The following is a 21,502-nucleotide window of genomic DNA, read 5'->3' on the forward strand; positions in this document are numbered from 1 at the left end:
TTTCGCACCAAGAGATTCAATTACCTAAATTGTGCTTTGATGCAAGATATGACAGTGCTTGTGGTGAGCACAAGCACGAGCTACTCATACATGGCAACAGAGACTCAGAGAGGACGACGTACATACGTGAGACAGTTGCCATTGACCGTGCTATGACAGACCTTCGCGAACACGATACTAGGCAACCATTTTATACAAAGTTCAGGGTTTGGTACTGTGGCATCCTTTGGCTACAGGCGCAACGCCAAATGTCGCGCCTTCCGGATGATTCGACATTCAGTTGCCGACGATATACTAAGTGGCTGATCCTGACCCTGTCTTCGATTGCGGTGTGTATCTTGCTGGGTTTAGAAGACCATCGCCAGGCCTACAAAGCTCTTCGAGTCTACGGAGAGGAACTTCAAACCATCATGCACTATTTACTGCAGCTCGTTGGGAGATCGAGCGGCCACGCATGCACGAAAACAACCCAGCCAAAAAATACCTATCACTCTTGTCGTACGGTTCACTTCAGCGTAGCTGTATTGTACTGAGTAATGAAGCTGAGTCTGCGATACGTCTACTACTTGAATCTATACAACAGCAGAGTTATACCTGAATTACTGGATCGCTGGATCACAGCGATAAGTCGGATCGAAAGGACTTGGCGTTCTCATTATATGATATGTACCACTAAGTTACAAATAACAGAGAACTATCCTACTCACCACTACCTAGATTCGTTTTTCGTGTTACTACTGTAGCCTTAGGAGAAATATATCAGCGCTCAGTACTGATGACCTTATAGCTATCGAAGCTGGGTAGCAGTGAAAACAAGTCATTACCGTTGGGGTTGTTTTTGTGAATGCGTGGCCGCTCGATCTCCCAACGAGCTGCAGTAACTATTATGGATTCGGTTTAGTCTAAATGCACATACTTAACGCGCTTCTGGTGACGCTTCTGATCTGTAAACATGCAAAGCCCTTTCCAGCCACCTAATTCCAGACAATCAGCTTTTTCGAGCAGTAGGGTGCGCTCCTGCCTAGTATCGCAAGTTGACTCAAACACGTACACCTTCACTCCGAATGACACGCTTGTCGTCAGTGTTACAACAACATTACTTGGATGGTGGTTAGACCCGCGCGGTATCAATGACCGGCTGCGACATCAGCGCAAGATGAGGAAGCGCGAATACTGGCATGCGCGCCTAGCACAATGGACACCCTCTTTCGATGCCGGTTGAACAATGTCGATCACTATCAAGCAACACCCATCCCTGAGTTCGATCCTCCTCTACCACGTCCAACAGATCGCAGTACTGGCAAGGAAGCCCACAAGGTCTCCGTAATCCGTGTCTTCGGTGCAACAGAATCTGGTCAAAAGGTTCTTCTTCACTGTCATGGATGTTTTCAATACACATTTATTGAGTACAGCGGAAGTCTTTTGCCCCAGGATGTGGAAATCGCCATCAAGACATTGCAAATGTCCATCGATCACGCGTTAGCTATCAGCTATCGGCAGAATCCATATGACGCCAAAGCCAGATATGTGGCGCATATCAGCCTAGTGAAGGGTGTGCCCTTCTATGGCTACCATGTCGGCTACAAATTCTATCTCAAGGTTTATTTGCTCAATCCACTGAATATGACGAGGCTAGCAGACTTGCTGCGGGAGGGCGCTGTCATGAAGAGGGTCCTACAACCTTATGAAGCCCATATGCAGTATATTGCTCAGTGGATGTGCGATTATTCCCTCTATGGCTGCGCCTATCTTGATTGTGCGAAGGTCAAATTCCGAAGCCCGGTTCCCGACTATCTTGAGGTTGGGCAGACACTACGTCCATGGCATGATCAGTCAATACCTCCTGAAATGATCTCTGACGAGGTGTATCTTCCGAAGCAGAGCCACTGTGCTCTGGAGGTCGATGTACGTGTAGAGGACATTGTGAATCGTCGAAGCGTTCTGCCTCGTGACCTTCACCATGACTTCATAGAGCGCATGAATCCACTACCTATAGACAAGAAACTTGTTCAAAGTATGGCTGGGTTGTGGAAGGACGAAACGCGACGACGAAAGATGCGGATGGGTCTGAAAGATCCCAATAGTACTCCGTTCCCTGCCGAGGTTCTGATCTCAATGTCAGCTGATCATCGGAATATTGATGCTGGTGGATGGATCCACGAGGAGGAATTTCGTGAGAAAATTGCTCACGTAGCGCAGCAAGAGCACGACAACAGTGATCAACAGAAGCTCAGCTTTGACACTTTCGTGAAGCCTGTAGCGTATGAAAGCAGCGTGCAGACTGCGCTTGACAGTGTAGAGGACCTATACAGCTACAATATCGAGAAACTGTTGGCAAGAGAGGCGTCGACGAATGCAGCAGCACCAGTGAGCACGCAAGCGGTTGTGGACGAAAACCTCATCCGAGGAGCAACAACGACTGACAGAGATAGCGGTAGCGGTTCAGAAATCGAGACCAAGCCTACAGCAATTGGCAAGACTCAGAACCAAGACAGTAGCAGTGGCAGTTCGGCTTCAGAAATCAAGACTCCACTCAGCTCAGGAGAGTTCGCATCGCTCGGTATACGAAAGGACGGCGATTTGTCGAATCTCAAAGAGGACGACTTCCTGATACCAAATGAATTGCTGGCAGCGGAAAAACCGAAGAGGTCGAGTCTCAAGAGGGCACGGTTCGATGAGTCGATATCTAGGCAGAAGAAGAGACCACGATTTGAGGACGTGGTCAACTCAGATATGGACGAGGATCAGGAAAGGCGCCAAGCTCTAGAAGATGGTGATGCCCAAGCTGGTCTCGAAGAGCAGGCTCTAGAAGTACTAGACCCTGCATTCGAGCAGACGACAGACGATGAAATACCACGGCAAGTGCAGACACAAAGCAGACCGCCCGAAAAGAGCTCGCAGCCTGTACGATTATCTCAGAACTCTACGCTTCGGTTCACGGTCGTCAAGAATCCGGCTGATCCGAACACAATCAAGCGTCTGAGCCAACAGAGCAGTTCGCCTGAGAAGAAAGTGCCGAGCTCATCCGTATACACGCCGATCAAGCCTCAAGCAACATCGCAGGTAACGCCAACGAGAGGGCTGACAGGCTCAGCTACTCGCAAATTACCACCACCCTTGGTGCTAGGGAAGCCACTCAATTTCCGTGGTCTTCCCAGATCTGTTGACCCCAGCAAAGTGCACATATTTGCGATCCGTCCTCCTGTTTCTCGTCACGTCATCAAGACGATGTGGGATGAAGGGCTACCTGACATTATCTATCAACAGGCATACTACAGCAACGAAGATGATGTGCCAGAAAGAAATCGAGAATATGCCGGCAAAGAATTCAAGCTGGAGAGTTCCACCGTACCGTATTTGCCAGACTTCGACCCAACCAGCACCTCTTTAGCTACGCAAGGCAAACGGCCTCCTGTACTTATCGATACCGCTGCGGAAGACTTAGTCGATCGTCAGAGACGTCAGCGATGTGGTTATCAGAAGTGGAATATTGCAACGTCCCCACCAACGCGCAAGACCGTGGAGCAATACTTTGCCAACAAAAATCAAGCCAAGGCCATAGCGAACAGAGGACCGGCAACGCCTGCTCGCAAGAAAGCTTTGTCGCAGATAGACGCGGCTACACAAGCAAACAAGCATGGATTCAAGTACTCGCAAAAGCAAGAGAGCACAAGTGTGCAGCATGAAACACAATACATGAGTGTGATGAGCCTTGAGGTACACGTCAACACTCGGGGCTCACTTGCACCTAACCCTGAGGAAGACCAGATAGCCTGCGTCTTCTGGTGCATTCAAACCGACGATGAGGATATCCCCGTCAACACCAACAGCCCGGGTATGCATGCCGGTATACTAGCTCTTGCTGAAGAGCGGCCAATGGCAAAGCAGATTTCTCAGATTCTGCCAATCGAGGTGGAAGAAGAACAGTCTGAGCTCGAACTGCTGACTCGGATGGTCGACATAGTCAGGTACTATGATCCTGATATCTTGACTGGATACGAAGTCCACAATAGCTCTTGGGGCTACCTCATCGAAAGAGCTCGGCTGAAGTACGACATCAATTTGTGCGATGAGATATCGAGGTTGAAGTCCCTATCACATGGTCGGTTTGGCAGGGACGAGGACAGGTGGGGCTTCAACCATACCTCGACAATCAGAGTGACTGGTCGGCACACCATCAATATCTGGCGGGCAATGAGAAGCGAGCTAAATTTGCTTCAGTACACCATGGAGAACGTAGCTTTCCACCTACTGCACAAGCGTATTCCTCACTACAGCTTTGCTGATCTGACGAAGTGGTACAAGAGCAAGAATACCCGCGACTTATCGAAGGTCATCGACTATTTCGCAACCAGAGTCCAAATTGACCTTAGCATCCTCGAAGCCAACGAGCTTGTGCCTAGAACCAGTGAACAAGCTCGTCTTATTGGCGTCGACTGGTTTGCCGTCATTTCTCGAGGGTCCCAGTTCAAGGTCGAGAACATCATGTTCAGAATAGCAAAACCAGAAAACTTCATGCTGGTCTCTCCGAGTCGACGACAAGTTGGTGGTCAGAACGCCCTCGAGTGCTTGCCACTGGTCATGGAACCACAAAGTGACTTCTACACCAGTCCTATGCTGGTACTTGACTTCCAGTCGCTGTACCCTAGCGTCATGATTGCTTACAACTACTGCTATTCGACCTTTCTTGGTCGTGTTGTCAACTGGCGTGGCACAAACAAGATGGGCTTCACGAATTATCAAAGGCAGGAAAGGCTGATAGAGCTGCTTCGAGATCACATCAACATTGCACCAAACGGCATCATGTATGCTAAGCAGAAAATCCGACGATCGTTACTTGCAAAGATGCTGAGCGAGATTCTTGAAACAAGAGTCATGGTGAAGAGCGGCATGAAGGCTGACAAAGACGACAAGACCCTTCAAAGACTGCTGAACAACAGGCAGCTAGCACTTAAGCTGATTGCAAATGTTACATACGGTTACACATCAGCCTCCTTCTCAGGCCGCATGCCGTGCTCAGAGATCGCAGATAGCATCGTCCAGACTGGTCGCGAAACACTCGAAAAAGCGATAGCACTAATCCATTCTGTCTCTCGGTGGGGCGCAGAAGTAGTGTATGGTGACACCGACAGTCTATTCGTCTATCTCAAGGGTCGAACACGAGAGCAAGCCTTCAAGATCGGCGACGAAATAGCAAAGACAATTACAGACATGAATCCCCGTCCTATCAAGCTCAAGTTCGAGAAGGTCTACCAACCCTGCGTCTTGCTTGCGAAAAAGCGTTACGTTGGTTTGAAGTATGAAAGCCCGAAACAGACAGAGCCAGAGTTCGAAGCTAAAGGTATTGAGACTGTGCGACGAGACGGTACACCAGCTGAGCAAAAGATTGAGGAGAACGCGCTGAAGGTGCTCTTTAGAACAGCTGATCTGAGCCAAGTCAAGGCTTTCTTCCAAGCGCAATGTGCTAAGATTATGCGAGGCAAGATCTCTATTCAGGATTTTTGTTTCGCGAAAGAGGTCAAGTTGGGCACGTATTCTGACAAAGGCCCGCCTCCACCAGGAGCACTTATCTCGGCGAGAAGGATGCTTGAGGATCCGAGACAGGAACCACAATACGGCGAGCGAGTGCCTTATGTGGTCGTCACTGGTGGTCCTGGGGCTCGCCTGATCGATCGCTGCGTCGCACCTGACGTACTGTTGAACGATGCACAGCAGGAGCTGGACGCTGAGTACTACATCTCCAAGAACCTTATCCCGCCACTCGAACGAATTTTCAACCTTGTTGGTGCCAATGTTCGGCAATGGTATGATGAGATGCCCAAATACCAGCGGATACGTCAAGTCGATGTCAGTGGTCACGAGATAGTTGAGAACAGCCTGGTGAAGAGGAGCACGTTGGAATCATACATGAAGGCCTCGAATTGTGCTGTATGTCGCGATCCGATCGAGTCGGAGCTCCCACTGTGCCAGAGCTGTCTCAGTCAGCCGGCACAGAGTCTGCTCGTGCTCAGGGCGAAGTTGACCAGGTCAGAGAAGAAGAAGTCGGAGTTGAACAGGATATGTCGTTCTTGCTCGGGCTTCACGTGGAGTGAAGAGATCAGGTGTGATAGTAAGGATTGTCCGGTATTTTATGCTCGCGTTAGGCAGGGTGCTTCTCTGGGTAATACTGCGGCGCAATTGAGGCCTGTCACCAAGGATTTGGAGGATGAGGTTGGAAATGGAATAGAATGGTAAGGGATTTGGACCGGTCTTGCCTTCACTAGTAATCATGACGCGGCGAGACTTGAATTATGAGCATTGTGGTGCAGGGAAGCGTCTTACATATCAAAATGTGGGACGCTTTGCCTCAACAATGATTCGTTCTTATAAACATAGCTTTTGAAAAGCATCCGCCTAGTCGTGCTTGCCTTCAAGTTTCTCATTCTCGAAAATCGTACCCCATCTGTAAGGCTTCCAGGCACGTATTGATGTACGTCATTTGAAGTCCGCCCTCCTTCGACTCGTCCGAGTGCATGCCTCGCATGCGCAAGGGCAGTTCACGCTAAAAGCATTGGACAAGGTGTACCATAGACATGGTTCGGCGCTTGCCTCCACACAGAATCGAATGATGCGGTGCTGAACTTGTATGTTCTTGAACAACGCCCATGGAGGAGTCGCACTGTTCCGCAATGCCCTCACATCGTAAAGATGTCCTTCAGAGCGTATCTCTATGTCTACTTGTTCGGAGGCGTCACCTTCATACCGCTCGTCCTCGGGCTGCTCCTGCTCTACGTACATACGACGCTTCCCCGAGTCGACAGCACGAAGGATGTCCCGAAGGACGACCCGTCTCGGCTGACCAGGGAGGGAGACGAGAAGATAATACTGAAGACAGGAACGGACGATCTAGCGGAGAAGTTCCATCGCAAGCATGAATCAGACGTGGCTGCAGGATACTTTGCCGTCTGTCGCGAATACGTGCCGGGCGGTGTCAATGGCAAGCCGCCTGAGATCAAGTCCCCAGCCAGCGATGTCGTGGCTTCAGAATCGCCGAGCGTCTACCAGACCATGTACCGAAGTATCTTCGAGCGGAACCAAAAGCCTTCGATCGAACCGAACAAGGACGGTGCTGGGAAGACTGTCAAGAGAGCGAACAACGTCTTCTATGTGGTCCTGCGCCATGGACACCTGATGCTCTACGACGACATACAGCAGCTCGAAGTACGATATGTTATCTCACTTGAATATCACGACGTGGACGTCTATGCAGGGGGTGACAGAATACCAGAACCGGAGCTATGGATCAAGAGGAATGCGATAAGGCTGAAGAGGAAGAAAGTACAGGCTGGCGACAAGACGGCTTCGTCGCCATTCTTTCTGTTTAGCGAGAATCAGTCAGAGAAAGAGGATTTCTATTTTGCCATGTTGAATAATATGCAGAAGACCTCCGGCGAGAATCCACCGTTACCACAGGAATTCGAAACAAGCCATATAATTACACTAGTACAAAGGCTACACTCGTCAGAAGAGCAACTGCAAACGAGGTGGCTCAACGCTTTGCTCGGACGGTTGTTTTTGGCAGTCTACAAGACGCCCGAGCTCGAAGCGCATATCCGCAAGAAGCTGACGAAGAAGATCTCGAGGGCTAAGAAACCAGATTTCATCACGAAGCTTGCATTGCAGAAGATCGACACGGGGACAGGTGCGCCTTTCTTTACCAATCCTCGACTGCGGGACTTGACTGTGAATGGCGACTGCACAGTAGAGGCAGACGTTGAGTATACTGGCAATTTCCGAGTTGAGATCGCTGCAACGGTACGAATTGATCTTGGCAAACGGCTGGGCGCACGAGAAGTCGACATTGTATTGGCAGCGACTGTCAAAAAGCTGCAGGGGCATCTTCTAGGTCGCTTGAAACCGCCACCTAGCAATCGAATATGGTTCTCGTTTGAGAAGGTGCCCAAAATGGAACTGAAGTTGGAGCCCATTGTGAGCTCGAGGCAGGTCACGTACGGCTTTATTCTTCGAGCCATCGAAAACAGGATACTGGAAGTGATTACTGAGACCTTGGTATTGCCTCACTGGGATGACTTGCCATTTACACTCACGGAAAGCGAACTGTTCCGAGGAGGTATCTGGAAAAAGGACGTTCAACCCCCAACGTCTACAGAGATCAAGGATGAAGTAGCGGAAGATGAGGCAGAAGCAGGCAGCAGCACAGACAGTCCGAAGCTTGTTGCGAAAGACGAGAGGATTATGAGTATGCCAGTCTTGACTGATCACAGTAAGGCCGCCACAGCTGCAGCTAGGAAGTCTGTTACGTCCTTGAGAGACTTAGCAGGCACTGCCAACGGATCTAAGACACCTGATCGCCCATATCGCCAGCAGGGACCCAGAATACTTCGTGCACCTTCATTTGCCAGTACAGCAGATCCGATGGTATCTCCTAACCACGCGCCAGCTGAATCGTCACCAATGGATATCCAAGCAACCTCTAAGAGAGACAGCATGTTGAAAGATATCTCAGCGCGTTCGCTAGGCACCTCACCAGAGTCAGAACGGGAAGACCCGCATATGTCAGACAGCGATCGCAATAGAGCTAACAGCCTCGCCTCTAACCTGACGAGCAGTAGTGGAAAAGTTTCTCGCCGTGGCACAACCGAGAGTGAATCTACGCTGGTTGGTAGCATCGCATCCGGGAAGACAAACGAGAGTCTCGAATCGAAGCGCTCTTCAGTAAATGGTGAAGGCAAGATTGGTCTCGCAGCTGCGGCGAAAACCTTCGCAAACTCCGACCGGCAGGATAAGCTCGCAAGTATCAATGCGGCGAGGGAAGCCGCTCAGAAGTGGGGCTGGGGCGTGCTCGCTCGCAAGCGGCAGCACGAAGCAGGCGCAGGTGCCTCTGCAGAACAAGAGAACAAGCACGACACGTCACAACCGATGGGCAGAGGACAACCTTTGCCTCCGCCTGGTATGCCGCTACCCAAACCGGCCAAGCCTAGCATGTTTGCACTACCGAAAAGAAGACCTGTTCCTGCACCGCCGACACCGAGGGATGGCAGCTCGACACAGGGCAATACGACGCCGAGCACCGAGTCACCTCCTAAGGCAGCACCGCCTCCCCTGCCGGAGAGGAATCGGAGGCAGAGTTACAAGCAGCACACGGAAGGCGAAGACGACGAGCTACTGGTTGTGGCAGCACCGCAGGACTCAGCACCTGCTACTCCGGCACCTGTCGAGAATGAGCATCATGATGAGTTCTTCGGGCATGGCGAGGATGACCGAAGCTTAGAACAGAAGAATCCGAAGAAAGATCTGCCAAAATATGCTCCGCCGTTGCCTAGTAGGCGACCGGAGTCGAGAGAGGAGGATACCGTTGCGACGAGCTTCGATGAGATACTTGGTCGGACTGCCTCGTAGAATGAGAGCATTTTCGAGAACGTATTACTTTTGTGATAGGGAAGCATAGCTTGGAGGAGTAAGCGGTCCCGGATAGGATCTCATAGGGTGTTTAGGTACGCCTTTTCTATGGCTGGACATTGAATAGTAATGCATGAGGTAGCTTGTCGCCATCCCATATCTTGGCAACGCGTACACCGTCCGCCTTGACTCTTTGCAGCTCTGAACTTGTAACAGTAGAATGCCCTCATACATTCCGATGCTTGAGTCTCAAGTAGAGAAAGCATTGAGAAACTATGGTCTGAGGGGACTCGGAGCTGGTGAAGGGCTTCGAGCCGAAGATGTCTTGCCGCCTCGAACAGGGTGCGAAGGCGACAGAACTACGCCCAATTAGGCATGATAAGCAGGACCTAAGAGTGGCTTCTGCGGCGGCTGGCGTGTGCTCGAGCTGTGCAACACGGCAGCTTGCGTCAGACCTCACAGGCACCACAATTCCCGCCAGAAAGTCAATGATCAATTGGCTACCATTGCTGAAACAAATTCCCCGGATCAGCCGCGTGTCACGTTCGTTATTATTCATAGGGTAGGCACCTTCTGATCCGTTTGCTCTTTCCCTCAAGCTGGCTCCCGGTCGCAAAAACGCAGGAGGTGTATTCGACGGCTTTGGCAGGACCGTCGAACCTCAAGATTACGGAAACGCTGCTACAGGTGGAAACATGGCCTACAACAGTTATGGCGGCGGCACAAGGAATGTCGATATGTCCAAGACTGAGGCTGACCTTGCCATTAACATCCGAAAAGCGACGAGTATAGGTAGGTCACTACCCAGACCCTAGAAGACTCGGGAGTAAGCAGGACATTCAGGAGCTAACATTGTTGCGACAGAGGAGACTGCGCCCAAGCGAAAGCACGTCCGAGCATGTATCGTCTACACCTGGGACCACAAGTCCTCCATGTCCTTCTGGGCTGGCATGAAGGTCCAGCCGGTCATGGCGGATGAGGTCCAGACATTCAAGGCATTGATCACGATACACAAGGTGCTGCAAGAAGGACACCCCGTGGTGGTTAGAGAAGCACAGCAGAACGTCAACTGGGTCGAGACTCTGGCAAGAGGCGCAGGAGGTGGTGCTGGCGATGGTCTGCGAGGATACGGTCCTTTGATTCGAGAATACGTCTTCTTTCTCCTTGCGAAACTCGCCTTCCACCGACAACATATCGAATTCAATGGTCTGTTCGAATATGAAGAGTATATAAGTCTGAAATCTATCAACGACCCCAACGAAGGATACGAGACCATTTCCGACTTGATGACACTGCAAGACCAGATTGACACATTCCAAAAGCTCATCTTTTCGCACTTCAGAGGAGGAAACAACAATGAGTGCAGAATCGCTGCCCTGGTGCCGCTGGTGCAGGAAAGTTATGGTATCTACAAGTTCATCACGAGCATGCTGAGGGCCATGCACACCACTACTGGCGATGACGAAGCTCTCGAACCCTTACGAACACGATACGATGGTCAGCACTACCGTCTGGTCAAGTTCTACTACGAGTGTTCGAATCTACGCTACCTCACAAGCTTAATCACAGTGCCGAAGCTACCACAAGAGCCTCCGAACCTATTAGCCGAGGACGAGGAGAAGCCGGCCCTGCCGAAGAGACCTGCGAGAGAGATCGAGAAGCCTTCATCCCCAGTCGCGAAGAATGGCACACCAGACCCATCGGATATGTCAGACTTCTGGACAAGAGAGGGACAAAGACAACAGGACGAGTTTGAAGCAGAGCAGAGAAGATTACAGCAGCAGTATGAAGACCAGCAGCGCCAGAGAATGATGGCCGAGCAACAAGCACAGAGAGATTTTGAAGAGCAGCAGAGAAGAGCGCAAGAGGCTGCTAGAATGCAGCAGGAACAACTCATGCAACAGCAGCTATCCATGCAGACGCAAGGACGGATGGCTGAACTTGAGCAAGAGAATCTCAGAGCGCGAGCACAGTATGAGCAAGACCAGCTTATGCTGCAGCAGTACGACCAGAGGATGAAAGCGCTCGAGGAACAGTACAATCAGCTACAGGCAAACTTCAACCTACAGAATCAGTCGAAAGACGATCAACTCAACGCACTTCAAGACCAGGTCAACACATGGAGGTCGAAATATGAAGCTCTAGCGAAGCTATATTCGCAGTTGCGACAAGAGCATCTCGACTTGCTGCAGACCACGAAATCTCTTAAATTGAAGGCTGCTTCTGCACAAGAGGCCATAGATCAGCGAGAAAGACTGCAAAGAGAAATGAAGACCAAGAATTTGGAGCTAGCTGATATGATCAGAGAACGAGATCGAGCTCTGCATGAGAAAGATCGTAGTTCCGGCGGCCACAAAGACGAGGTCGAGAAACTGAAGCGGGAACTGAGATTCGCCATCGAAAGAGCCGAGAACGCAGAAAGAGCGAAGGGCTCCGAGCTCTCGTCCCTGATGGCCAAATACAACAGAGAAATGGCGGATCTCGAAGAAGCTATGCGAGCAAAGACGAGACAGCTCGATGAGATTCGATCGAAGTCTGGCGAGCGTAATCTCGACCACGATGCTGCTCTCAGAGAGAAGGATGATGAGATTGAGATCTACAAGTCCGGAATGGAGCAAGCCCTTGAAGAACTGGAAGAGCTCAAACTGGGCTCTGGCGAGACGGACGGTGCTCTCGACGGCGCCATCGATGAAGTCATCAAGGGTAACATTGTCAAGATTAACGACATGATTGACTCTGTACTACAGTCCGGCGTGCAGAGAGTCGATGACGCTATTTACGAACTCGAATCTCCCATGCAAGCTGGTAACCAGAACGCAACAGCTCCCTATGTTCTATCACAAATTGAGAAGGCATCATCGAGTGCAACAGAGTTCTCGACAGCGTTCAACAACTTCATCGCGGATGGACCGAATAGCAACCATGCTGAGATCATCAAGACAGTCTCTGTCTTCGCTGCATCGATAGCAGACGTTCTCACTAACACGAAAGGTCTCCTTCGGTTCGCGACAGACGACAAGAAGGGTGACGAGCTCATAAATGGTGCACGCCAGTCTGCTTTGAGCACAATCAACTTCTTCCGTGGCCTTCAGTCGTTCCGCCTCGAAGGTCTGGAGCCGATGCAGAAGTCGGACGTGGTAATCAACAACAACCACGACGTTCTGATGAAGCTACAGAAACTATCGAAGCTCGCTGATGCATTCGCACCGAAGTCCTCAAAACTCAGCACCAAGGGTGACCTCGGCGACCTCGTCGACAGCGAACTCACAAAGGCAGCCAACGCCATTGAAGCAGCTGCACAACGACTTGCGAAGATGAGGAACAAGCCCAGAGATGGTTACAGCACGTACGAACTGCGCGTCAACGACTCGATACTCGATGCGGCAGTCGCAATCACAAACGCAATAGGAGCGCTTATCAAAGCAGCCACAGACTCACAAAAAGAAATTGTCCAGTCCGGCCGTGGTTCGTCGTCGAAAACAGCGTTCTACAAAAAGAACAATCGTTGGACAGAGGGTCTCATCTCTGCTGCCAAAGCAGTGGCGACATCGACGAATACCCTCATTGAGACAGCGGACGGTGTCATTTCTGGCCGCAACAGTCCCGAACAACTCATCGTTGCATCGAATGATGTTGCTGCGTCGACGGCGCAGCTTGTGGCTGCTAGTCGTGTAAAGGCGACATTTATGTCTCAAACTCAAGACCGACTCGAGCAGGCGAGTAAAGCCGTAGGTGCGGCGTGCAGATCACTCGTCAGGCAAGTGCAGGAGATCATTAAGGAGAGACAGAAGGAAGAGGGTAGCGCTGAAGATTATGGTGCCCTCAGTGGACATGAGTTCAAGGTGAGGGAGATGGAGCAACAGGTGAGTTTACTCTTGCGATGGTTCTGCAGGCGAACGTATGCTAACGATATTCGCAGGTTGAGATTTTGAAGCTGAATAATGCTCTGGAAGCTGCCAGAGGGCGGCTAGCGGAGATGAGGAAGTTGAGTTACAGGGAAGACTAACTTTTTGCGGGTTGTGCATCTATCGACCGGTTGAGGTATTTATTGTTCTCAGGTATATACCCATTTGAGAGCAACAATGCTAGCGATTTTGCGCGTACACCGATTCTCCATGGTGCTGTGGAAAGAGCTTACTTCCTTCCCTAGCGACATGATCGTCGTCCATCGCCTCGCTTATGTCGAACTACTCTGATCCTTGTCTGTGTACATCAAAAGCGCATGCAGTCCAGTTGTAAATCAGCACGTGGCGACCATGTCGATGCATGAATGCACAACGATTGTGTTATATCAAGTTCGGTGACATGATGCTCGAGTTGGAGAAGCTCAACTTTATGACACAGCTGGAGTTATGAACAATTATGACTTCACAGCAGTTCAAGAAGCTCGTGACATAATGGCTAAACTCTACCTGGTTGAATTTGAGAGGTATCCTGAGAATTTATAGCTTCATGAAGGTCTGCCACGAACAGCATTTACTTTACTCGTCGTTGCTACTGACACCCTCCCTGCACTCTTCAATCCAGTTCTTAACTAAAATATTAAAGCACTTAACATAACCAGCTCACAGTACCACCACTACACCACCGCACTACCACCGCACCACCACCAAACCACCTTTACACCAATCTCACACCAACCTCACATTACCCTTACACCACCCTTACACCAACATGCCCAAATCCGCCTCCTTCGACGTCCTAGGAACCTGCTTCCACTTCACCCCCCTAATCACCCTAATCCACCGCATCCTCCACCGCTCCCAACCAAACACCACAATCGACGCCCCAACCCTCTTCGCCTCCTGGTTCTACGCCGCCCAGCGAGACTTCACATACCTGAGCATATCAGGCAGCTACACCCCCATCGCGACCATCCTCCGCTCCACCTTCCGCCGCGCCCTCGCAATCGTGGAGTTCCCGGATCCAGCGCACAACATCACGGAGGGGGATCTAGATGATATTGTGGCTGAGCTTAAGCGGTTGCCGCCGAGGGAGGGGCTGTCTGAGATCTTTAAGGGGCTACGGGAGGAGGGGTGGGATGTGTTTGCTGTCACCAATGGCGGTAAGGATGCGAGCTTGAAGTACTTCGAGCTTGCTGGGGTGCCCCTCGACGCTGAGCACCTGCTTAGTTGTGATGATATTAAAGTCGCCAAGCCGGACGTGCGCGTTTATGAGAACGCGGCGGCGCATCTCGAGAAGCGCGGCTGCGAGAAAGATCAACGGTGGTTCGTGGCGGCGCATAGTTGGGATTTGATCGCGGCGCGGAAAGCTGGTTTCAGGACTGCGTGGGTCGCGCATGAGGAGGGGGATCCGTGTACGGATTTGTTTGGGGAGTTTGATGTTGTGGCTAAAGACATGAAGGAGTGTTTGGAGAAGATGAGGGCGTTTTGAGGGGGGAGTGACGGGGTGATAGAATGAGGAGTGTTACAACTGTGTGAGCTGACGCGGTTCAATTGAGTCAGATTCAAGGTTGAACTGAAGTTGAACTGAGATGGTTTCGAGGCGTTTCTGACGCATATTGCTGCCTTGAGTGGAACGAGGTGCTACCGGAAGTGAACAAGTGCGACACGGCTGGCTAGATTGGAAAAAGCCTGAGCCGATGAAGCAAGAACGAAGAACATGCAAGAGGACCTAGGAAGGTGCGATAGAGGGAAGGTTCGAAGGGGGAAGGTACGTCTTGATGGAGGGAAGGAACTGTAGGTGAGAAGGAGCGACGGCGGGTATACCCCACACGTAATCTGGTAAAGAGCGGTAAGTGGGAAGGAACCATCGGAGAAGCACAAATTGAGGAAACGTCAATGGGTAGAAGAAAGCGAAACGTGGAACAGAAGAGAAGCCTAGACTAGCGAGAGGCACATGAATGTCTAAGGGGTTGATGTCTTTGAGTATTGCATTATTCGGCTCGCGGAGCCCATGTACTACAGCTATAGCTACGGTATGAAAGCAGTAATAGCTGACCTCCAATGTCGCTCACCCGCATTCCTAAGCCCATGTAGCCTGTTTTGTCGCTGCTTTGGCTTCTTCCTTGCGCACGCGTGCGCACAGGGTAGCGTCTTCCTCTTTTGGGCCGACTAGGGTACTGAGAAAAAAAACAGTCGCTTGGTGCACGCCGCGAGGTCACGAGCTTGGTTTGCTCAGGTTGCCGCACTGGTGTCGCGAAAGGAGGTCACGGCCTTTATGGCGCTGATGCTCGTTGTTACTGTAGTCGCATTGTGCTTTTGTTATTTGTGTTGATTGCTTTGGTTTCGTACTGAATAGCAAATGATGCCTCAGACAGCCGCCGTCCTCATGTACGTGTGTAAGTACTCAAGCAGATGTGGTTCGTATTTCCAGCTGGATTCAGCCTGCATATAGAATAAATGAATCAGCATCAGAACTTCTCAGCTTGAATCCTCAGGCTTGGTTGGGTAGGCTTACGAGCAGGCGGAGCTCCGTCCTTCCAGCTTGTCCTGCCTGGGGCGTCCTTGGTCCCTCGAATTCGACATTGTTGACACCTTTGTCGTGGACAGTGATGGCACTCCCACCAGTCTGTCTGGTTTAGGAGTCCACAACCGTTGCATGTCGGTAGGACCAGGCCCTGACCTCCGCCATAAGGTGATTTCATTCTGTACATGACGTGCTTGTGACCATCATGTTCAGTGCGGCTTTTGTGGACTGCGGTGTTGGCTGGATTGTTTTGCTCATAGGGCTGACGATACCTTGTCATGGCTCTGGACTTTGTGGTGAGGTGGTAGCCAATCAGAGTAGTGGGTTAAGGGTCTTTGTGCCTGCAATATGCAGTCCAGTTGTAAATAGTCCCGAGCTTGATTCTGAGCCTGCTGTGATTGATAGAGTAGTGTTGAAAGAGTAGATCACCGCTGTACGTAGGATGACTTTATTCCAGATGTGCCTCGTATTGTACTGAGCTTCATCCATCAACCGGCGGTCAAGGCTGTATCTGTTGGCGCGTGTGCTCGACAGTCGACTCAGGCATGGTTTAGGAAAGTGCTCTTCAACCAGGGCGTTGACAAGAGTGAGTTGATTCCGAATGGGGAATTCGTGAGCATACACCGCACAAAGTCCAACACCAAGATCAATGTGAACAGATTCGTGCAGCCCACATCATCAAACCAGGAATTCGTATCCTAGATTGTCACCGCATTGGTCGAAAGTCACCATACCGAATTCGCTTAGGGAGTGATGAGATCCAAGAAAATGAGATCCGGATCTGAAGATGGTCGATGATCTGAAGTGGTGCTGATGGAGAACCATCCTGGCGAACGAAAGCCTGCCAAAGCTAGATTGAAGGAACATTGAACAGCTTGTAGCTTCACGGCATCCCTTCCACGCGACACTAACGCTGTGGTGATGGATACATGCCACCGCGCAGTGCCGGAATATCTGCAGCCGCAAACCTCGTAGCCAGCGTTGCGGAGGCGATGTGCGTCAGCGAAAAGTGAAGATTCAAATGATCTCATCATCTGTAGATTGTGATGAAAGTCAATGTTTTGGTTCTTTTGTTGCTATGTTTGTGGTGGTTTTTGCAGATCTCCCAGCCATTTGGCGCTCCTAAATAAAGTTTAGCGTTGTACCCGCGGTTTCGGGCTTGCTGTAGCTTGTGATTGGTTCTCATGAAACTAACCCAGCACCACTACACGAGATCCGCGCCCTGCTAGATCCAGGTTAGCAACCTTGAAGCACGGTTCAAGACAGGCAGGTGCAGTGGGCGACTCGATTGCACCGACTCGATCCTTCCAATGTAGAGTCTCTTAAATATATGTTCCACTTGATATTACTCTTCCAGGCAGTGAATCGTCCCAAAAGAGCGAGCTGCAGGCTTAGATGCTTGTCCATATTGGGGAGTACGTTTAGCGTCACCCATAATATCTCTTGGAAGCAGATCTATCATTCCAGTGGTTCGTTCGTGGATATGATGACCGCAGTCATGAGCCGGACAAAACTCGGGCAGGATAGATGTCAAGCTGTGTAGGCGTGAAGTTGCCTCAAAATGCAACCATGACGGACCATGCGGCTGCAGTAGCTCGTTATCCCGTGAACCTGCTGCCGATAAGCGACACGATGAAGTCGATGCTGACCGAGTGTCCCGCAGCATCTGCAAGGCCGGCTGCACTTCATGCGCAATGATCACCAGCGCCACTGCATTGCACAAGTCAGAAAGGACTACTTGCAGGATTGTCGGGGTCCTTATCCGGCATTGGTGTCGTGGAAGGCGTAGGGGTTGTCAAGCTTGCTCTGGTAGTGCATTGGCAGAAGGTGTCAGTGTCAGATGGAAACAGGGATTATAGGTTCACAATGATCGTGCTGTGCATGAGTACCGAGATTCAATCCCTGCACGATACTTGCATTTGACACTGCATCAGGTGGATTCTGCAGCGTTGCTTCCAGTACTTGGAAATGCGAGGAACTGAAGGCCTAGTTTCTGCCAAGAGTCCCATCTTTCAGCTCGACGCCCTGGATCTGATTCGTCAGAAAATGAGAGCGCTAGGCCTTCAGTTCCTCGCATTTCCAAGTAACTCGCAAAGTAGTAGAAAAGTGGCACGCTGAAACCGCTATTTTGGTCGAACACGAGCGCCTCATACCCGTTTCAGTATCTGTGACAGCCGCATTGATCGCCTTAGTCAAGGCTGGGGAGAGACATATCTCCGCGGCTTGGACCATGAGTTTTGGACTCGGCCATTCAGTCTATGGCAGATACTGGCTCTGGCCATCGATGGCAGGTTAGGCATATGGTAAAAGCCTGAATATGTTCGAACGTCATGGTCGCCAGGAGTTCTTGTTCCAACGATAACCGTGAGCGATAGAGTTTCTTCTGCTCGAGGAGTAATATACATTGCTGATGGTACAGCTGAGAGCAAGGCTTGCTAGTTCTCTTGGAGCTTTTGCACCACTCGGCCTGGGATGCTGCTTCCAGGAATGTGCGAGCCTAGTCTGCCAGAGTGACGTTCCGCTTTGTGATCGACTTGACTGCCAACAGAAAGCGAAGGATGTGCTCCCGGGATGTAGCCCTTCAATCCTGCATGAATAAAGTTGAGATGCTCTCTGCCATATGTTAGTAACTCAAGACACCGGGCAGAAAAGCACTGGGCAGCTAAAAGTAAGAGCTTACCTCCATGATGGTTGCGGCGTATGGATTCCGAAAGCAGATTCGAGAGGTCAATGACCACAATTTTCTTCGAAGCCTGGATCCTCCGTCTGTCGATAGGAAACGTATTGGTGACAACGATGTGGTCAATGCATTCACATGCCTCCATCTCTTCCAACGCGTTTTCACCAAGCAGTGCATGAATACCAATGCAGTATACCTTCTTAGCACCTCCTCTTTTGACGCAGGTTTCTGCCGCAGCGACCCAAGAACCGGATCTGTCCATGATGTCGTCCATTATGATTGCAGTGCGGTCTCGAACAGTGCCAACGAGGGTAACTGTATGCTCAAGGTCAGGGTTCTGGATGTCGTCCTCTTCGTCTTCAGATGAGGCTGCTGCGTCGATTGTCCCACCAAGCGCATGGCCAGGCTGAAAGGACGATGCATTAGAGACGAAGGACGAAGTCATGGGATCCATGGCTGGATCCTCCAGTGCCTCGTTACGGTCCCCAAAACCAGACATTCCTGAAAGAGCAGGCGATGGATGGTCCTCGTCCACAATGTGACCGTGTACGAGGCGCCCTATCACTACGTCGCGTGCCTTCTCGTCGTGGAACCCTGCTTGTGCTTCGTATTCAGACGGTCTGCGAGCGCTCGGCAATGTCTCGGCGCGTAGCAGCCTGTCAGGTGAATTAGGAGGCGAGGCAGATGCTTGTCTGACCGTCTGCACCAATGGGCTCGAATTGATTGTAACGTTGCGCGGTCGTGTGGGTCTCTGCGCGGTGCTAGAACTCGTCCTCTCTCGGTCAGCCCGGATCCCGTTGGTCCTGCCGACAGTAGCGTGTGGTTGATCAGCGATGGGGTCGATACTATCATCGTCTTCGGAATCAGGACTTATTCGACCAGTCCGACTCGTATGGATGCCGTTCGGCTCTATGGCATCAAAGAAGACGATGCTGTCTGTCATGGTGGCTGCCGGGTTCTGGTGGGTAGTTGCTCTTCTGCGGTCTGTAGAACAGAGTGCGAAGCTGAGTTGAAGAGTATCTGCCAAAGAGGTAACGCGCTTGCTGCCTCCAACATTCTTGCTGACAATGGTCGAGTTCTGCCAATCCTTAACATTGGCCTTGATCCATTTCGCGATGATATGTTCGGAGTGTAGATTATCAACGCCGAAAGGGAAGAAACCTTGCATCTGGGACGCATGGAGATCGACGGTAATGACATGGGTCACGCCTGCCACGGTCATGAGATTCGCTATCATTTTGGCGGTAATCGCGCCTCGGTGGCTTTTCTTCTTGGATGACCTGGCATAGGGAAAGTAGGGCATGACAGCCGTGATTGACTTTGCAGAGCCACCTTTGCAAGCTGCAATCATGATCAGAAGTTCCATGACACTGTCATTGATGTATTTGCTTCCGCTCTGAACGATGAACACATCTTCGTTCCGTATTGATGCGTTGATCTGCACACTCGTCTCGCCGTTAGCGAAGTTGCCCAGGTCACATTTCCCTTTGCTCATCCCAAGCCTTGCACATATTGCTTCCGTGAGCTCGGGGTGGGAGCGCCCACCAAAGACCTTGACGCCGCGCATCTTTAGTGATCAAATTATGAGTCGCTTCATGAAGTTCAGAGCATTTTGTAAGTCTCTAAATAGTTTGCTTGTCATACCAAAGGTTTAGACAAAGACGTGTTTGCTACTGCAGGTCGGTAGCGAATGAGCTTCAAGTTCTTTTCAGGCCTGGGCCGAAAAAGTGCCAAGGCCGCGGAAGACCCGCCCTGGCTTATCGTTTATCTGCTAGTTGCGTTGAGGTCATCGCTGTCGTGATCATCTTTTTCCTGCGGCGCAGTCTCCTCACAGTAAAGCTGATGTGAGCTCTTTCCCTTTGTCTGCGCAGATGCGCTGACTATGGCCAACGATTATCCCGAGGTACAAGGCGGGGGATCCCTCATCCTAGCATGGCAAGTCAAGAACAAGAACGTGCTGGTTGTAGGAGGCGGCGAGGTGGCCGCGGGCCGCATAGTCAACCTGCTAAACGCCGATGCGAAAGTCACAGTCGTGTGTCCCAAAGATGGACTGAATGACGAGGTCGCCTACAGGATAGCCCAGGGCCAAGTCTCCCACCTTGATCGAGTGTGGCTACCCATTGATCTTGAGCCGGAAAAGAACGTCGCAATGGTCCTAACTGCGGTTGACGACCCTGAAGCCAGCACCCGCATCTGGAAGTATTGCAAGAAGACGAAAGTGCCAGCTAACATCGCTGATGTCCCACCTGAATGCGACTTCTACTTCGGCAGCGTGCACCGGGACGGTCCGCTTCAGATCATGGTGAGCACAAATGGGAATGGACCAAGATTGGCGGCTGCCATAAGGCGGCAGATAGGAGAGATGTTGCCTGCCGGGACAGGGGACAGTATCAAGAAGGTCGGCATGCTGAGGAGGAAGCTGCGGCGGGTTGCTCCTGGGAAAGGCACAGAGGACATTAGTAAGAGGATGGCATGGATGAGCCGAGTCTGTGATGAGTGGAGCACAGAAGAATTTAACAATATGGATGAGGAAGATATGGAGGAGCTTGTGAAGGGATACGAGAACGATGTCGTAAGGTCTTTTGAGGATATACGGCTTGGAGATACAGATCCAGACGTGGTTTGGCAGTTTGATGGCTCATTTGGGTGGATGTGAGAAAGAGCACACTTATTCGTACAGCAAGCGCAATCCATGCTAGCATAGCCATTGGATGAACAATTTATAATCTTCGTTTTTCAAGCTGTGGCCTACTCTGGTGTACCAATAAGTTTTTATGATGTAGCGAACGGTGATCTATTTTGCGAGACACCCGTGCGATGCCCTGCCTCTCCGCTTTTTCTGCCTTGTCGCTCGAAATGGTCACAAAAGAGATCCTACTTCTCAAACTCCAACGTCGCTTGCTTCCACACGAGACACGCCAGACTCCTGATTGTGTACAGAAAGCCGTCCGCGAGGTTTTAACAAGTAATAACCAAAGGAAACCTGACTGATAT

At 50.9% G+C, this 21,502-nt stretch overlaps 6 protein-coding genes across 6 annotated transcripts; 5 read left to right on the plus strand and 1 right to left on the minus strand.

The window, feature by feature from the left end:
• Positions 1-1,194: 1,194 nt before the first annotated feature.
• Positions 1,195-6,234, plus strand: REV3 (DNA polymerase zeta; the record flags this gene model as incomplete). Its single annotated transcript, XM_064871785.1, has 1 exon — positions 1,195-6,234. The coding sequence occupies one exon, from the start codon at positions 1,195-1,197 to the stop codon at positions 6,232-6,234; it is 5,040 nt and encodes a 1,679-aa protein (XP_064732165.1).
• Positions 6,235-6,687: 453 nt separating this feature from the next.
• Positions 6,688-9,399, plus strand: PMZ80_003357 (uncharacterized protein; the record flags this gene model as incomplete). The annotated part of the gene is made up of 1 exon (XM_064871786.1): positions 6,688-9,399. The coding sequence occupies one exon, from the start codon at positions 6,688-6,690 to the stop codon at positions 9,397-9,399; it is 2,712 nt and encodes a 903-aa protein (XP_064732166.1).
• Positions 9,400-10,094: 695 nt separating this feature from the next.
• SLA2 (sla2 Src-like adaptor 2) lies at positions 10,095-13,405 on the plus strand (the record flags this gene model as incomplete). The annotated part of the gene is made up of 3 exons (XM_064871787.1): positions 10,095-10,191; positions 10,264-13,262; positions 13,319-13,405. 3 exons carry the CDS (start codon positions 10,095-10,097, stop codon positions 13,403-13,405), a joined length of 3,183 nt encoding a protein of 1,060 aa, XP_064732167.1.
• A 668-nt stretch (positions 13,406-14,073) lies between these two features.
• On the plus strand, positions 14,074-14,793 carry PMZ80_003359 (uncharacterized protein; the record flags this gene model as incomplete). Its single annotated transcript, XM_064871788.1, has 1 exon — positions 14,074-14,793. The coding sequence occupies one exon, from the start codon at positions 14,074-14,076 to the stop codon at positions 14,791-14,793; it is 720 nt and encodes a 239-aa protein (XP_064732168.1).
• A 3,616-nt stretch (positions 14,794-18,409) lies between these two features.
• On the minus strand, positions 18,410-20,075 carry PRS1 (ribose-phosphate pyrophosphokinase 1; the record flags this gene model as incomplete). Its single annotated transcript, XM_064871789.1, has 2 exons — positions 18,410-18,441; positions 18,509-20,075. The coding sequence occupies 2 exons, from the start codon at positions 20,073-20,075 to the stop codon at positions 18,410-18,412; spliced, it is 1,599 nt and encodes a 532-aa protein (XP_064732169.1).
• Positions 20,076-20,390: 315 nt separating this feature from the next.
• Positions 20,391-21,164, plus strand: MET8 (Bifunctional dehydrogenase and ferrochelatase; the record flags this gene model as incomplete). Its single annotated transcript, XM_064871790.1, has 1 exon — positions 20,391-21,164. One exon carries the CDS (start codon positions 20,391-20,393, stop codon positions 21,162-21,164), a length of 774 nt encoding a protein of 257 aa, XP_064732170.1.
• Positions 21,165-21,502: the final 338 nt, after the last annotated feature.

The sequence above is a fragment of the Knufia obscura genome, assembly GCF_036327395.1.
Source record: "Knufia obscura strain CCFEE 5817 isolate CBS 148926 chromosome Unknown scaffold_3, whole genome shotgun sequence".
In the NCBI taxonomy this organism is placed as follows: Eukaryota; Fungi; Ascomycota; class Eurotiomycetes; order Chaetothyriales; family Trichomeriaceae; genus Knufia; species Knufia obscura.